This window comes from Equus asinus, chromosome 17, assembly GCF_041296235.1.
Source record: "Equus asinus isolate D_3611 breed Donkey chromosome 17, EquAss-T2T_v2, whole genome shotgun sequence".
Classification (NCBI taxonomy): domain Eukaryota; kingdom Metazoa; phylum Chordata; class Mammalia; order Perissodactyla; family Equidae; genus Equus; species Equus asinus.
This window is the reverse complement of record NC_091806.1, coordinates 39,756,176-39,771,247: the sequence shown is the minus strand read 5'-3', so window position 1 is coordinate 39,771,247 and position 15,072 is coordinate 39,756,176. Positions and strand designations below refer to the sequence as shown.

The 15,072-nt window shown below is 57.0% G+C and overlaps 1 protein-coding gene across 1 annotated transcript in view; it reads right to left on the bottom strand.

Moving 5' to 3' along the window:
- Positions 1-15,072, bottom strand: part of FADS2 (fatty acid desaturase 2) — a 34,724-nt gene that overhangs the window by 1,945 nt on the left and 17,707 nt on the right. Inside the window, exons 6-11 of the mRNA XM_014866880.3 lie at positions 7,637-7,697; positions 7,147-7,223; positions 1,923-2,020; positions 1,567-1,663; positions 1,161-1,240; positions 146-271 (exon numbers count right to left, since the gene is read on the bottom strand). Of these exons, the coding sequence (XP_014722366.3) occupies positions 146-271; positions 1,161-1,240; positions 1,567-1,663; positions 1,923-2,020; positions 7,147-7,223; positions 7,637-7,697 (539 nt within the window). The remainder of the gene's footprint in view (positions 1-145; positions 272-1,160; positions 1,241-1,566; positions 1,664-1,922; positions 2,021-7,146; positions 7,224-7,636; positions 7,698-15,072) is intronic.

Genomic DNA, 15,072 nt, shown 5'->3' with positions numbered 1-15,072 from the left:
ACCTGTGTCAGCAGGGCTCGATCCCTCTTGGCACCGCCGCTGCCCTGTCTCTAGCATGCGCGGTCCCAGCTACATGCTTCCCAGTCCCTCCCCCGTGCCCCAGGGACCCCGGCAACCCCGGCACCAGCGGACTGCCCCCTCTGACCTGATGATGTCCTGCAGGGCCCTCAGCAGCGGCTTCTCCTGGTACTCGATGCCATACTTGGCGCACAGAGACTTCACCAGGGGGGCGACCTTGTGGAAGTTGTGCCGGGGCATGGTGGGAAAGAGGCTGCAGAGAGCGTGTGCTGTGAGAGTGTGAAGACGCCCCCACCTCCTCTCTCGCCCACATGAGGCTGGCTGGGGCTCAGGGAGCCCCTGTCCGCAGCTCTGTCTGTGTGCCCACTGAGGTGGCTGGCATGTGGGGGGGGCGGGGGCGGACATGTCTGGGTGGGGGATGGTTCCTGGACAGGGGTGTTTGATTGTGCTCCGGGCAGCTGGAAAGAAACTAGATGGCCAGAGACACAATCTCATGTTTATCTAACAAGGAAATGAAATAGGGTGGGGCGTGGTGAGAAAAGGAGAGTGGGGGAGGGGATGCGGGGAGGGGGAAGATGGGGGCGAGGGGAGGGGATAGATGGGATCGAGGGGAAAAGGAGAGATGGGGGCGAGAAGGGGGCAAGGGGAGGGGAGAGATGGGGGAGGGGAGAGATGGGGTGAGGGGAGGGGGGAGAAGGGGGCAAGGGGAGGGGAGAGATGGGGGAGGGGAGAGATGGGGTGGGGGTAGGGGGGAGAAGAGGGCAAGGGGAGGGGAGAGATGGGGCGAGGGGAAAAGGAACAGTGACAGGGGTGAGGAGAAGATGAGGGGTGCCAGGGGAGTGGGGCTCTGGGGGGCAGTCCCTCAGCTATCTCTGTTCCAGGCAAGCTCTCTGACCTGGCTGGGCCTCAGTTTCCCTGTCAGTGAAAGGCTCAGTCCCCCCGCCCCGCCAGGCTCACAGAGCCACAAAGCTCGGGCTACACGTGAGGTGTGGTTGTCACTGTGGCCGTGTCGCACAGGGCTGGGGCGTGGAGAGAGAGAGGTGGCCCCCACGTGGTGGCCTCGGCCCAGATGGGGCTGGTGACCGCTTCCTTCCCACAGTATGTGGCCCGCCTGTCCCCAGCCCGCCCGCGCCCCCACTCACTGGTGCTCGATCTGGAAGTTGAGGTGCCCGCTGAACCAGTCGTTGAAGAAGGACTGCTCCACGTTGCAGGTGGCTGCCAGCTGTGGAGGGGAGGGGCATGAGTGGCCGGGAGTAAAAGAAGGACAGGCCTTGTCTCCTTCCCAGGAGGCCCAGCCCTACTCGGGGTCTCAGGACCACCCCTCTGTGTCATCCTGTCCTGCCCGGGGTCCTCAGCCCACCTAGACTCCCCACCCGTCCCTCCCAAAGATTCCCGCCACCGTTCCTTGCTCGTCCCCATGCCAACCAGCAGGAGCACACGAGCAGCCCAGGGCTGGGTCCACCGGGCAGCCACGTTTCTGGGGGCCGAGGACGTGGCCCGTGGGTCCAGGCTCCACAGGGCCCCAGTGCCCAGCTCTGCTGCCCTCACCTGGCTGCTGAACCAGTCTCGGTAGGGCTCGCGGTCAATCTCCATGACAATGTGATTCATTTGTGTGACCCACACAAACCAGTGACTCTCCAGGAACCTGCAGGAGAGCACAGCTCAGCGCTCAGGCAGGCTTGTTCTCCGTGAGGCCCAGCCACGGTGGGGACAGACCCTCTCTCCCAACCCCGAGGGACCCGGGGCAGGGGCATGGCGCAACTGCAGCGCCTGCTGAGGTGGCAGGACGTGAGGCCCAAGGCGGGAAGTGGGCACCTCTGAGCCTTTTCTCACGGGGCCGTCACGTCCAAGCCCCCATCAAGGCTGGTGCTCAGCCCAGGGATTAACCAGCAAAGCTGGGGCACCTGATGAAGTTGAGGAAAATGATGGCTCCCAGGACGCCATAGAAAGGGATGTAAGTGATGAAGAATCGGGCATAGTAGCTGATGGCCCAGGCCAGGTCCTGCAGAGAGAAACAAGATTAGACTCGAGATGGCCCCACCCTCCTTGGCACTGCGCCCTGACCACAGGTGTGTACACAGCGCCTCACGTTCCCCGCCAGGTCCAAGAAAACCCCAACCGGCCTCTAGGAAGTTGGGCGCCAGGCCCACTCAGCACGCGACACCTGCTCCCGCAGGGCGTGTGCGGCTGCCTTTGTTTCCAGGCTGAGTGTTTTAGCTGTGTGTGCTGCTCTCAGGCAAAGAAACAGGGACGGAGACCAGGAAAGGTGAGCCGAGGGCAGCCGGGCCTTTCGTGGTCCTGGGGATTCTGAAGGTGCGTACGCCACCTGCACACAGACCTGAGACCTGGCAGCTCACGAACTGCCCTTCAGCCTTATCCCCACTCATCAGCACCTGGGATGTCCTCCCTCGACTCTCACTCCAGCACAACATCACAGGCGAGCAAAGGCCAGGGACACCATCCGTCAGGGCCCTCCCAGTGACCTCTGACACTGCTGGCCCTCTTCCCATGCCCGATTCTCCTCCGGTCCCCTCTCTACTCCGCTTTCCCTTACTGCCCCTCCCGGGGGTGATGACAGACAGGGCCCTGAGCTGGCATGTCTTCTCTCACTTCCTGGGCAACTGCCTCCCCAGGCTGCCTCCGCAGCTCCACCCTCCACAGCAGCCTGGCAGGACTCTGCCACCAGAGTCCACGTGCCTCCGCTGGACCACAGCAGTAGCCTCCCATCGGCCTCCTGCTTTCCCTCAGGCCCCCAGGGCAACCCGAGTGACCTTCTTAGCACCAAGCAGCCCCCCATCTCTCCCCACTAAGCCCTCCCACCCCTACCCTCCCCCATCTGCAGGACAGGGAGAGAACCCCCCACCAGGCTCTACACGGGTTGAACGCGTGTTACAATAATTGTAGCCTGTGAGTCTGAGCTCTAAATGACTCCCATCCAGTCAGCGCACCACCTGCCACCATAGAGACCTTCCTGACATGTCAATGGGATCACGCCCCTGCCATCCTCAAGGCCATCACTGGCCTCCTTCTCCACCGAGCGGATAAAGGATAAAATTCAGCGCCCAGGGTTGGCTGCACGGGCCCTTCGCACGCCTGCCCACCGACCCGGCCTCTTCTGCAGCCAGTCTCCAGACCCGCATGCACCCGGCCAGGCCGTGCTGTCTCGCTGCAGTGTCTGTGTCCAGGCTGGACCCCCCCCGGAGGGTCCTTCTGCCCTTATCGGCTCCGCAAACGCCTCCTTCAATCCAGCTCTGTTCAGTCAAGCTCTACAGACAGGCAGTGGATGCCTTCTCTATATTAGGGACTGAGTTAGATGATGGCAGCAAATGGAGGGCCTTCAAAAGACAGGCTTATAAAGAGATTCCTTCAGTATCATACGGAAGGGGCTGGATAGGGACAGGGGCGATGGCAACGACCCTGGGGTTTAGGAAAGGCCTCCATCAGGAGGTGGTGTCTGGGCTGGGCTGGGCTACACCAGAGGTCAGCCAAAGGACCTGTGCAGATGAGGCAAGGCCATGGAGAAAAGCCCAGACAGCCGCGACTGCAGCATGTGTGCTGGGGGAGGTGAGCGAGCAGGGGTTGTATTGATGTACAGATCCTACGTCCAAGAGCTCGAGGTGGGGGCGGGAGGCCGAAGCCAGGTCACCTCCGCCTGGGGAGACTGACCTCTCTCTCTCAGGCCACGGGGAACCGCGAAGAGCTTGCAAGGATGAGGAACACGGTCACATTTGGATCTTAAAATAGATCTCTGCCAACCGGGGATGGAGATGAGGTTATTTCAGTAGCTCGGACACGAAAGGATGGAGGCCCAAACCAGGACCCCCAGCACCGACGAGGAGGCAACATTCCAGAACCATTTAGGAAGCACAGGCAGTTGCATCTGGGGACTGCTTGGCGGCGGGGAATCTAGCTTTGTCCCCGGCGTTGGCGCTATCAGCTGAGCAGGAAGGAGGAGGGGAGCAGCCAGGAAGAGGAGAGTCCAAAGGGCCAGCCGTGGACCAAGGGCGAGACCTTGGGACCCATGAGGTGGTCTTGAAGGGGGCGGAAGAAGCAAACCTTACAAATTCTGCTCCTAGTTTTCATCACATTCCTTTTCCTGTCTCTCTTGTGTGCATGTAGGGCAGTAGTGAGCACATACCTATTAAAGGGGGTGTCAGCTTATTTATTTATTTTTGTGCCTTAAAGTGATCCATAACCACAAACCTGTTTCAGGGGTAGGGAGTGAAGGAGACGCAGCGAAACAGTCAGGGAGGTGGAGGAGAGCCGGCGGAGGTGGCCCTGGGAAGCCGAGAGGCAGAATTTCAGGAGGGAGAGGTTAGTGGTGTCAGACAGAGCGGACCTCCTGGAAGGTGAGGCCTGGGAAGCATCCCCAGGATGTGGCCACCGGCACCGCTGCCAGGTGAGTAAAAACCTCCCTCCGCGGAGCTCGTGGAAGCCATCAACCCCTCTCCTCCAGGCCAGGGTTTCTCAACTGCCACACGATTGGCATTGCGGGCTGGATTATTCTTTGTTGTGGAGGCTGTCCTGTGCGTGGTAGGATCCTCCTTGGCTAGATGCCCACTGGACACCAGTAGCACTGCATCCCCAGCCCCCGAGGTGCAACAATCAAAAACATCTCCAGCTGGGGGCTGGCCCCGTGGCCAAGTGGTTAAATTCATGTGCTCTGCTCCCGTGGCCCAGGCAGGGTTCACCGATTCAGATCCCAGGCATGGATCTAAGCACTGCTCATCAAGCCATGCTGTGGCAGCGTCCCTCATAGAACTAGAATGATCTACAACTAGAATATACACTATGTACTGGGACTTTGGGGAGGGAAAAAAAAAAAGAGGAAGATTGGCAACAGAGGTTAGCTTGAGGCCAATCTTCCTCACCAAAAAAAAAAAGTCTCCAGCTGTTGCCAAATGGCCCAACAGAATTGCCCCTGTTGAGGACCACTGCCCCAGGCCACAGCTGCACTTTTCCCCTGAGGTCCCTCTTACCATGCATCTGAAAACCACATGGCAGGGCATGCCTCTGCCCCACGAGGTCATGGGCCCCCGAGCATGGCACTGGCTCTTATCCACCTTGAATCCCTGGTGCCAAGCCAGGGAGCAGGCAGAAGGCCCTGCCCTCCCACCCAGGCTGAACCCTACTCCCTGGCAGGGGGGAGGGCAGGGCCCACCGGGCTCCCCACCACCAGGCCTGAGGGCCCTATCTAATTTCCCAGGCTCTGCCGCCTGATCCCGGTCAGGTAGACAGTCCGATTTCCTTTCCTGCTGCCCCTATTTAATGCTTTGTCCCTTAGGGAACGAGCACAGTAAAGAAAAATGATTAAACTTTCATGTCAGGAGTCATCTGCCATAAAAGCTGATTAAAAGACACCCAACAGCATTGCCGGCCCAGCCCGGCACGGCTCTCCTTCCTTTTCAGCTGTCACTCCTCCCAGGGCCCAGGTGAGCCCCGGTGGAAACAGCGGTCACCACAGGGCCAGGGGATCTGGTTGCAAGTGCCACCACTTAACTGATCCAGAAACCCCATCCCTCCAGCCTGTCCCCGCCTCGTCCATCAGACAAGGTGATGTGACGTGATGTGGGTGGCAGTGCTGAACTGTTCCTGGAACACAGTAAGTCCCAATGAGAGGCTCACTTCGAGGGAGGTGGCATGTCCCAGAAATGAGGAGTACAGATTCTACCAGCATGGGGCTGGCCGGCTTCCAGAGTCACACCAGCTCCCCAGCCCCCTGGCCCGCTCCGGAGCCCCAGTCCCCGCCCTCATAGCAGAATCAACAGACACGGCCCCTTTGCCCACACTTTCAACAAGAGAATGTAAGACCAAGTATTTGAAGCCGTTAACATGCTATACAAATACGACGTATTGTTACTGGAGAGACTGGTGGCCGGGGTGTGGGAGAGCATAGGACGTTGCGTCAGGCGGCCTCGAGTCTCGTGCCTGACCTGTCCCTCAGTGTCACCTTGGCAAGTCCCAAACTTTCAGTCTCGATATCTCTATTTATGAAACTGGGTTTAAAAAAGAAGAGCAGTGATCCCCTCTAAGTGACTGTCCACTCGGTCCCGAGGGCAGGGCCCCCGAGCCTGTGACCCCACTCTGCCCAAAGCAGGCTCTGCCGATGGTGACTGCTCCCTCCAAGTCATTCCATCACGGGCACATCATCCTCTCAAGCAGAATCATGCCTGCACGTCTATGTAAAGCCGTGGACCGTGCCAGACGGCCCCTCTCCAGGGTCCTTTCGCCCTCTCTGGAGGCAGAATCTGGAGATTCCACCAAGCCTGGTGTCATGGGCTGGACTGTGTCTCCTAAAATGCATAGGTTGACGTCCTCATCCCCAGGACCTCACAATGTGACCTTATTTAGAGATAGGGTCATTGCACATGTAATTAGTTAAGATAAAGTCATTAGGGTGGGCCCTAATCCATTAGGGCTGGTGAACTTATAAAAAGGAGAAATTTAGAGACAGATACAGACACTCACGGAGGGGAGCTGATACACAGAAGAGACAGCGGCCTCCACAAGCCAAGGAGAAAGGCCTGGACCAGACCCTTCCTTACAGCCTTCAGAAGGAGCAACCCCACCGACACCTCAGTCTTGGACTTCTAGCCTCCAGAACTGTGAGACAATACAATTCTGGTGTTTCACAGAACTGACACTCAGTTTGTGGTACTTTGTTACGCAGCCTGAGCAAACTAACACACCTGTCATCTCAGCTACTGCCCGGCTACTCTCCATTTACCAACCAGCATGCAGTATGTATGACCTGGGTCACAGGGGCTTAGGGCCACATGTGGACACGGGAGGGCAATGGCTGGGGTGGAGCCTTGGTCGGGGGGTAGGCTGAATTTGGTTCCCATCATGTTGCCTTCAGGAACTTTCTGAGGGTGCTCTGCAAAGGCAGTGGCTCTCCCAGTGGACCCCGCTGTGAGTGGGGGGGCTCTCGAGGAGTGGGGTGCTATGGCCTCACTGGCTCCTGGCAGCCTGAGAGCATGCCCCTTCCTGAGAGTGACAAGGTGGCCACCCTGGGAGAGGCCTGGGGCCACACAGATCCCACAGAGGCACACGGGGGCACAATGCAGGCCCCCAGCATCCGCTCATCGCAGTCACCCTCCTCCCCGACTCCGGGCCCCTTTGACTCACCACCCAGTCTTTGCGAACAATCATGGTCATGATGATCTGGTACTGGAAATACAGAGGGATGAGCAGCGGTGGGCCAACTGCAGGGAGAGAGCAGAGGTGCTTAGGGACCCCCTGTCCCGCCCGGCCTGGGCTGGAAGATTGGGAGGCACTGGGAGCAGAACGCTGAATGTGGGGCCCGGCTCTGCAGCCCATGAGCAGAGGCGGCCGGGGGCCCTGGTACCCGAGGAGGGGGCTGGGGGCAGACAGCACACTCCCCCTGTACCCCGCCCAGGGCTCTCAGAGTGTGGGACCCTGGGCCAGCGTGTGGGACACCTGGGGCCTGTGCCCCATCTGGATCGTGGGCTCGCATGGGTTGGCGGCAGTGGCCCCTCCTTCTCTAACAGATTTAGTGTCACTTTCCAGGTCTGAAAGGGTGTCGGGGGCAGGGGGGATAGGGCCGCTCCGGGGTGAGAAGGGGCCCAGGATGTGGTTGTGGGGGCCCAGCACTCACTCAGGAAGAAGTATTCATGCTGGTGGTTGTAAGGAAGGTACTTCAGCTTCTTCTTGCCGTACTGAGGAGAGAGCAGAGCCCATGAGCACTCAGCCCCCCTCGGACCCCAGGCCTCCGTGCCCACAGCCACGTGCTCTGCAGCCCCGCCCCTTCCTCCTGCTAGGGGGCCTCCGCCCCTCTCCTGTCAATCTGCACCCTGGGCCCGCCAAGGCTGGGCCCCTCTGGCCCTCTGGGCTCCCGGCCACTCCAGCTAACAGCAGCCAACATCTGTGCAGCCCCAGCTGAGTGTGCCAATCCCGAGCTGCGTCCCATGCAGGCCTCAACTCAGGCTCTCCCCCGAGAGCCCACCAGCCAGCAGGCACTTCTGAAGCTGAGGCTCAGGGTCAAGTCATTGCCCAAGGCCACATGCAAAGTGGGCCAGGCTGGGCTCTGAACCCAAGAAAGCTGGCTCAGAGCCTACGTGATAGGCAATAAATAAATGTTTGTTGAGTGAATGCACAACTGAACAACTCACACGAGGGCACGGGCACCCAGAGGGAGCTCCTTGGCCAGCCTCCACCGCTTTGGGAGTGAGAAGAGCTCCAGGGTCACCCTGGAGAGCTCTCCGGAGCCTGAAGCAGCCAGGAGAACCCAGGTAAGGGCCTGAGGAATTGTTAACAGTCAGCAGGCTGGGAGCATTGACCTCCATGAAGCCTCCTGCAATTTTCAAAAGCTAATCACTCCTCCCAGGTGGATGCTTTCCACTTGAGGACACCAGCAGGTGAGAGGAGGTCACCGCATGGATTCCTCGGGCAACATCGGCTTACCTAATTCCACCCAGGGCACCGCTTCCCTCTCCATCGGAGCCTGCATCCCCGGGCAGCCTGGTACCCAGAAACTCTGAGTGAGAAGGGCCAGGCAGGAGCCTGGGCATCCTCAACACACAAAGCTGCTCAGGCCCCTCTGAGCCTGAGCTGATGAGGAGCGACTGTCCCACAGGATCCCTGCAGCCCTTTCATTCCAGGGTCCAGCCCCCTGGGGACCAGCCTACTCTGCTCCTGCAGGGCTGAGAACAAAAGATGCTGCTTGCAGAGTGGCATCCATTTCCCCTTGCTTGCGATGCTGGGGGGCTATGCAGGGAGCCCAGGTCTGGACACTGCCTCTCATCAGTGCTGAGCCCCTGCACAGGTCACCTAGCCCCCCCTTTAGCTTCATTTAGCATCCAAACCATTGGTTGTTAAGAGGAGCCAATGAGAACAGGGACATAAGTGCCAGGTGCTGAGCCACGAGACAGTGCCTCTCATCCGCCCCTCCCCGGATCGGAAGGCCGGAGCCATCCTCCTCCGACGGTGTCCATCCCCACTTATTGCGGTTGGAAGATCAAAGCAAGTTACAGATGGAGAAACGCCGGTTGTCGTCTAGATCTGTGCCCCCGTTCTCCTGGTGAGAACACGAAGAGGAAAGTGATTGTCAAAATCACAGGGAGGGCCCATGGACTCCATGAGGAAGGGCCCTGGGTGGGAGCAGAGCCCAGCCGGTCCCCAGGACCGGCATCCTGACGTCAGCAGCCACGGTTACAGCACGGCTGTCCAGAACACCACCAGAATCGACTCCTTTGTTCCGTGTGGCCTCCTATGCCTTGGCAGGGGCTCGCTCATCCCCAGAAAGTACGTCCACTTGCACGAAGGCTGTCATTAAGGCCAGGATTGAGGCTGGTCTTGGAGAGGTCCCAGCCAGAGAAGCCTCAGAGGCAGTCTTGGACGATTTCCCAGTGGAGGGAGGGGCGGGGGGGTGCCCCTTGAGTGGCCAGTCCATGGGAAGTACAGCTTCCCGGGGTCCCTGGGAGTGTGTGGCCACAGAACAAGCCTCGGGATCCTGCTCTGACCTCGTCCCAGAAGCCAGGACACAAGCCCACAGGCCCAGCCTTTCCTGCCAGCTTCCTTGGCCCCGGACAGGAGCCCCCCCCAACCACATCTCTGCCCCACAGGTCATCCCAGGGGACCGCCCCAGGCCCAGAGGACCTCTCGGGCTGGTCAGGCTCTACTCGGGAAGCGAGCAGCCCAGGCAGGTCAGCAGAGACCAGAGGGTCCCCAGAGAAGGACGTAGGGGTGGCCGAACTGCTGGGGGGTCCCCTGGGGAGTTCATCTGAAGCTGCATCTACACAGCAAGCACACCGTTTTCATTGATTTATGGTGACCTTTGGGGGGATGACAGAGACTACGGGGGCTGATGCTCCATTAGCCGCCCCCAGCCAGCGAGCACAGCAGGCTCCCACGTGCGCCCCTTCAGAGCCCCAGACTGCCCTGTGGGAGCCGAAGAACCCCTCCCCCAGGCAGCGGAGGCCTCTCCATCACCCCTGAGGGCTCCCAGGCTTAGGGAGGCAGGGGCTTAGGATCTGGAAACAATTTATTTGAGCAAATTGCTCCCCGCCCACGAGCTTTGAGTTCCTTATTTGCAAAGCGGAGGTATGATGGGTGCTTCAAGGGGTTGTTGAGGGATGTGAAGTGGCTGTAAAAGCACTTTGGGGCTGTGAACAAAAGGTTAGTCAAGGGCCAGCCCTGTGGCACAGCGGTTAAGTTCACATGTTCCGCTTCTCGGCGGCCCGAGGTTCACTGGTTCGGATCCCAGGTGCGGACATGGCACCACTTGGCAAAAGCCATGCTGTGGTAGGTGTCCCAGTAGGTGTCCCTTGTATAAAGTAGAGGAAGATGGGCACGGATGTTAGCTCATGGCCAGTCTTCCCCAGCAAAAAGAGGAGGATTGGCAGCAGTTAGCTCAGGGCTAATCTTCCTCAAAAAAGTTAGTCAAGTCACACGTGTGCCTGTGTGTGGTGACACACCAAGATGTGACTGCACGTTGGGGCAAGTGAAAGGTCGTCTGTCAGCGTACGACTGACCCACAGCGCTAGCTTCCCTCTGGCTCTTGGATGCCAAGCCCCGAGTATGGCTGACTTTCTGGCTCTTTCTTTGCCAACACCTGGCTGCACAAGTCACGGGCTCGGGGAACGGATGGGAGAGGTATTTTAGAATGTACCAAGCTGGGCAGGGGAGCTCCTGGCCTCTTCATTCTTCAGAAAGCTGGAGTGATCCTACCAACACATTTCCCCAAGCGCCCACCAGGTGATGGCACTGGGCAGGGATCCACAGGACCCGGAAGCCCTGGCTTGGCCTGAGTTTGGAAGGTGGCACTGCCTTTTCTGACTGTCATCTCGAGCAAGTTCTTTCATCTCTCGGCCTCAGGCGTTCCATCTATAAAATGGGTTTGATCACAGCTCCTGCCTCACGGTTAAGCAAGGATGAAGTGATGCCCTGTACGCGGTGGCAGGCCCACGGACTCAGGAAGAGCCTGCCTTCCTTCCCACTGGGGGCTGCAGGGCCTGGAGGACCCCGCACACCTCCTCTCCTCCAGGAGAGTCCTCATCGCATGCACACAGGGAGAAAATTGGGCGGTGGGGCTGTCACAGGGAAGACGTAAGGAAGACAGGAGGTACTTTCACTCAAGCAAGGGTATGGGTGACTTGTGGTGTCCAGACCCCAAAAAGGAGATGGTGGTACACACAGGGCTCACTCTGACGTGTTCCCAAGCCGAGGGTGATAGGGAACGCAGGCCAAGGGCAGAGGGAAGGGAAGCACTGCCAGCCCTGGTGGTCTGGCGTCCCAGAGGCCCACAGTCCTTGGCCCTGGTCAGGCTGACCCTCCTGGGCTCAGTCTCTCCACGGACCACAAGGCCAGGCTTGGATTACCGGCTGAGAGGCTGCCAGGAGCATGTGCAGGAGACTTTGCAGCTTGGGAACAAAATGTCTGAGGAATGACAAGGGCTTTCCTTGTCTTTTCAGGGGTGGGGGAGGGGAGCTGTCACAAAGCCCAGTCCTTGCCTCTGGGAACGAACAGAGTCAGAGAGAGAGAGAAATGAGCAACATGGCCACACCAGGCACGCGTGGAACAGTAAAGCCCAGTCCACCGGCCCCGAGAGGAGGGCACAGGGCTTCCAAGGGAGGACTAGCCCTTTGGCCTGTTCACGAAGGGCCTGCCTGAAGCAGGCAGCCTGCAGGCTCAGCCGAGGACAGGCAGTGGGACAGGGAGAGTGTCCCAGATGCGCAGAAAAGCGGGGTCTCAGGCAGGAAGGCGGAAAGACTTCTGTGAGCCACGGGCAGGGTTACAGGGATAATGGCCTCCCGTTCCCTCCATGATATGGGAAGAAAAAAAAAAAAAGAAATGAGCAAAACAAGAGACTGGCACTGACATCACCACGATCTAATTCTGTCCTGGAAGTTCCAGTAATGCCATAAAAACCAAACCAGAAATAAGAGCGTGACGCTACGAGAAAGCGAGTCTAAATTTTCGTTATTTTCAAGGATATGACTGTCCGCCCAGGAAACTCAAAAGAATCAACTGAGAAACAATTAGAATCATGAAGAGACATACTGGACACTAGTTGGACACGAGATAACTAGCCGAACAGCAAAAGCTTCCTGAATACCAGAGAAACCCAATCCTAACGACAAAAATAGAAAATAGCTAGGAAAAAACTGAAAAAGAAACATCCAGAAGACATATAAAGGAAAGTATAAAGCCTTTCCAAGAGACAGAAAAGGAGACGAGTAAATGGAGACAGACGTCTGATTCCTGGATGGAAAGGCTGACCACAATGACATAAATTCTTTCTAGAAGAGGAAAGGCCGCTACAAGCTCACAGTGACTTATTAGGTGGCAAGGATGCATCAGTGTGACGCCTGAGTCACCCAGACAGCCCCCCGTGAGAGTACAGACAGCCCAGACCCGGCGCTCGCTCTGCCACACGGATGGGTGATCTGATGCGATGGGGGAAAACCGTCTCACTCCAGAGAAATGTGAAGGGGGTACACCATCTTACTCAAGTCCCATTTGGCAAGAGTTAAAACAAACAAAAGGGAAACCATAAAACCCTGAAAATAATATGGATGGAGAACTTTCTGAGTATAAAAGAAATGACAGGACTCCCCAGGAGGAAAAATGAATACGTCTTGCTACATAAAACAAATGAAACCCTCCCAGAAGGCATAAATAAGACCAAGAGGCCGGAAACCAACTGAGAAAAGGGCTTCGCTGTGAGACCGCGAGCTTACATGTCTGCCAGCTGGGCAGCCCTCTGGAGCCGCCTGGTTGGGCCGGTTGGTTCGTCTATGTCCAGGGATAACAGCCCCGCCTCCTTGCTCTGGAGGCCAAGACTGGCTCAAGACCCCATGGCCTGGCTGCCCAAGGCCAGTGGGTGGTCCTGGCATGGTGCAAGTGCCATCAAACCCATTGTCACCAAGGTCCCTTCCAGGTCAGCACAGTCCTGTGGACAGCAGGGCACAGCTCAATCAGTAACCCAGAAACAACTGGCCTTTTCTTTCCTCCATGTGTGTGCGAGAGAGAGGAAGATTTCCATGGAGCCCTGTGGCCCTGGCTGTGGTCTTTCAAATGCCACTGGTAACTGGATAACCAGATGCCCTAAACCGCACCCCCCCAGCCCCTCACCCAAAAGCTGGCAATTCAAAAAGTGTCTAGAGAGAGGAGACGTTGGAAGAGGATCCAGCGGCCACCATACAGAGAGGAAAGACATCTTCATGTGCCAGCGTAGCTGGTGAAACTAGATTTTGCTGTCAGGGACACAGGGAACATCTGTCAGGACAGCCAAGAGCTCGACACAAAGCCTCGAGGAGGAAGGGAAGCCTTTGTCTTCACTGAGCAGATTGCCCCACGTTAGGCAGTTCTGCTCTCCGGACACCTCAAATCAAAGCTAGCAAACTGTCTCCTGGAAGAAAAACATAAGCACGTTCTTGGGCAGAGAATAAACTCCCCGCCTGCCTCGGGAGGCTCCCCACTCTCAAAGTACTGGATTTTGCCTAATTTCCTCTGGAGGGCCAGGGTCACAGAAAACCCATGTTTCTGCTCAGATATTCTCTCGGGTGGAAATGAAACGGGAGAGACGGGCTACACAGCAGAACTGGAGGAACAGATTCCTCTCCTCGTTCCAAGCTTTGGGGGCCAACGCTGCTGGGAACAGGACTAGTTCAAGACCTTGCTGCTTACCAACCGGAAATGTGCCTCACTCGGCAAGTGCTCACTGCGCCCTACATCGTGATGCTTAAGATTTGCGTGAAGGAACAAGGAGCTGCTTCTTTTCTTTTTTCAAAGATTGGCCCTGAGCTAACATCTGTTGCCAATCTTCTTTTATTTTTTCTTTTCCTTCTTTCCTTCTCCCCAAAGCCCTCCAGTACACAGTGGTATATTCCAGTTGTAGGTCCTCCTGGCTCTGCTATGTGGGACGCCGCCTCAGCGTGGCCTGACGAGCGGTGCTGGGTCTGCCCCCAGGATGCGAACCTGCGAAATGCCAGGCCGCCAAAGCAGAGCGCGCGACAGGGCCGGGCCTGCAACAAGAATCTGCTCACCTTTGGTTCACACCATCCAGGTATTTCCAAAAAGTAAATCATATGAAGATTTTTTTTCCGATAAATGGAATCCTAACATAGAGACTGTCACATAGAGGCTCCACTTTTTAAAGAAACATGTTAAATGAGGACATGGTTTAAGTTCTTTAAAGCATTGGGGGTGTTTTTACTGAAAGAAAATTAAGAATTGGAAAACACCAAATTGTCCCGCATTATATAACAGTGCGAGTTACAATATGGTGTAGAAACACAGCAGAGCACTGGACAGCCCCAGGATGAGGCAACGTACTTGGACACAAGAAAAGAGGTCCACGTTTGGGGAGGTGGCAAGGTGCACAACAGAATAGGTTCTAATAGAATACATTTTTGTTTTTCTTTTTTGAGGAAGACTAGCCCTGAGCTAACATCCGCTGCCAATCCTCCTCTTTTTGCTGAGGAAGACTGGCCCTGAGCTCACATCCGTGCCCATCTTCCTCTACTTTATATGTGGGACGCCTGCATAGGTCCACACCCAGGATCTGAACTGGCAAACCCTGGGCCACCGAAGCAGAGCATGCGAACTTAACCACTGCGTCACCAGGCCAGCCCCTAAGTTTTTCTTTTTAAAAAACAGATACATGGGAGGAGCTAGCCCCGTGGCTAAGTGGTTAAGTTCGCGCACTCTGCTGCAGGCGGCCCAGTGTTTCATTGGTTCGAATCCTGGGCGCGGACATGGCACTGCTCATCAAACCACGCTGAGGCAGCATCCCACATGCCACAACTAGAAGGACCCACACAAAGAATATACAACTATGTACTGGGGGGCTTTGGGGAGAAAAAAGGAAAAAAATTAAAAAGTAAAATCTTTAAAAAACAGATACATCGGGGCCAGCCCGGTGGCATAGTGGTTAAGTTCACATGCTCTGCTTCAGTGGCCCAGGTTTTGCAGATTTGGATCCTGGGCACCGACCTACACACTGCTTATCAAGCCATGCTGTGGCGGCATCCCACATACAAAATGAAGGAGGATTTACATAGATGTTAACTCAGCAACAATCTTCCTCAA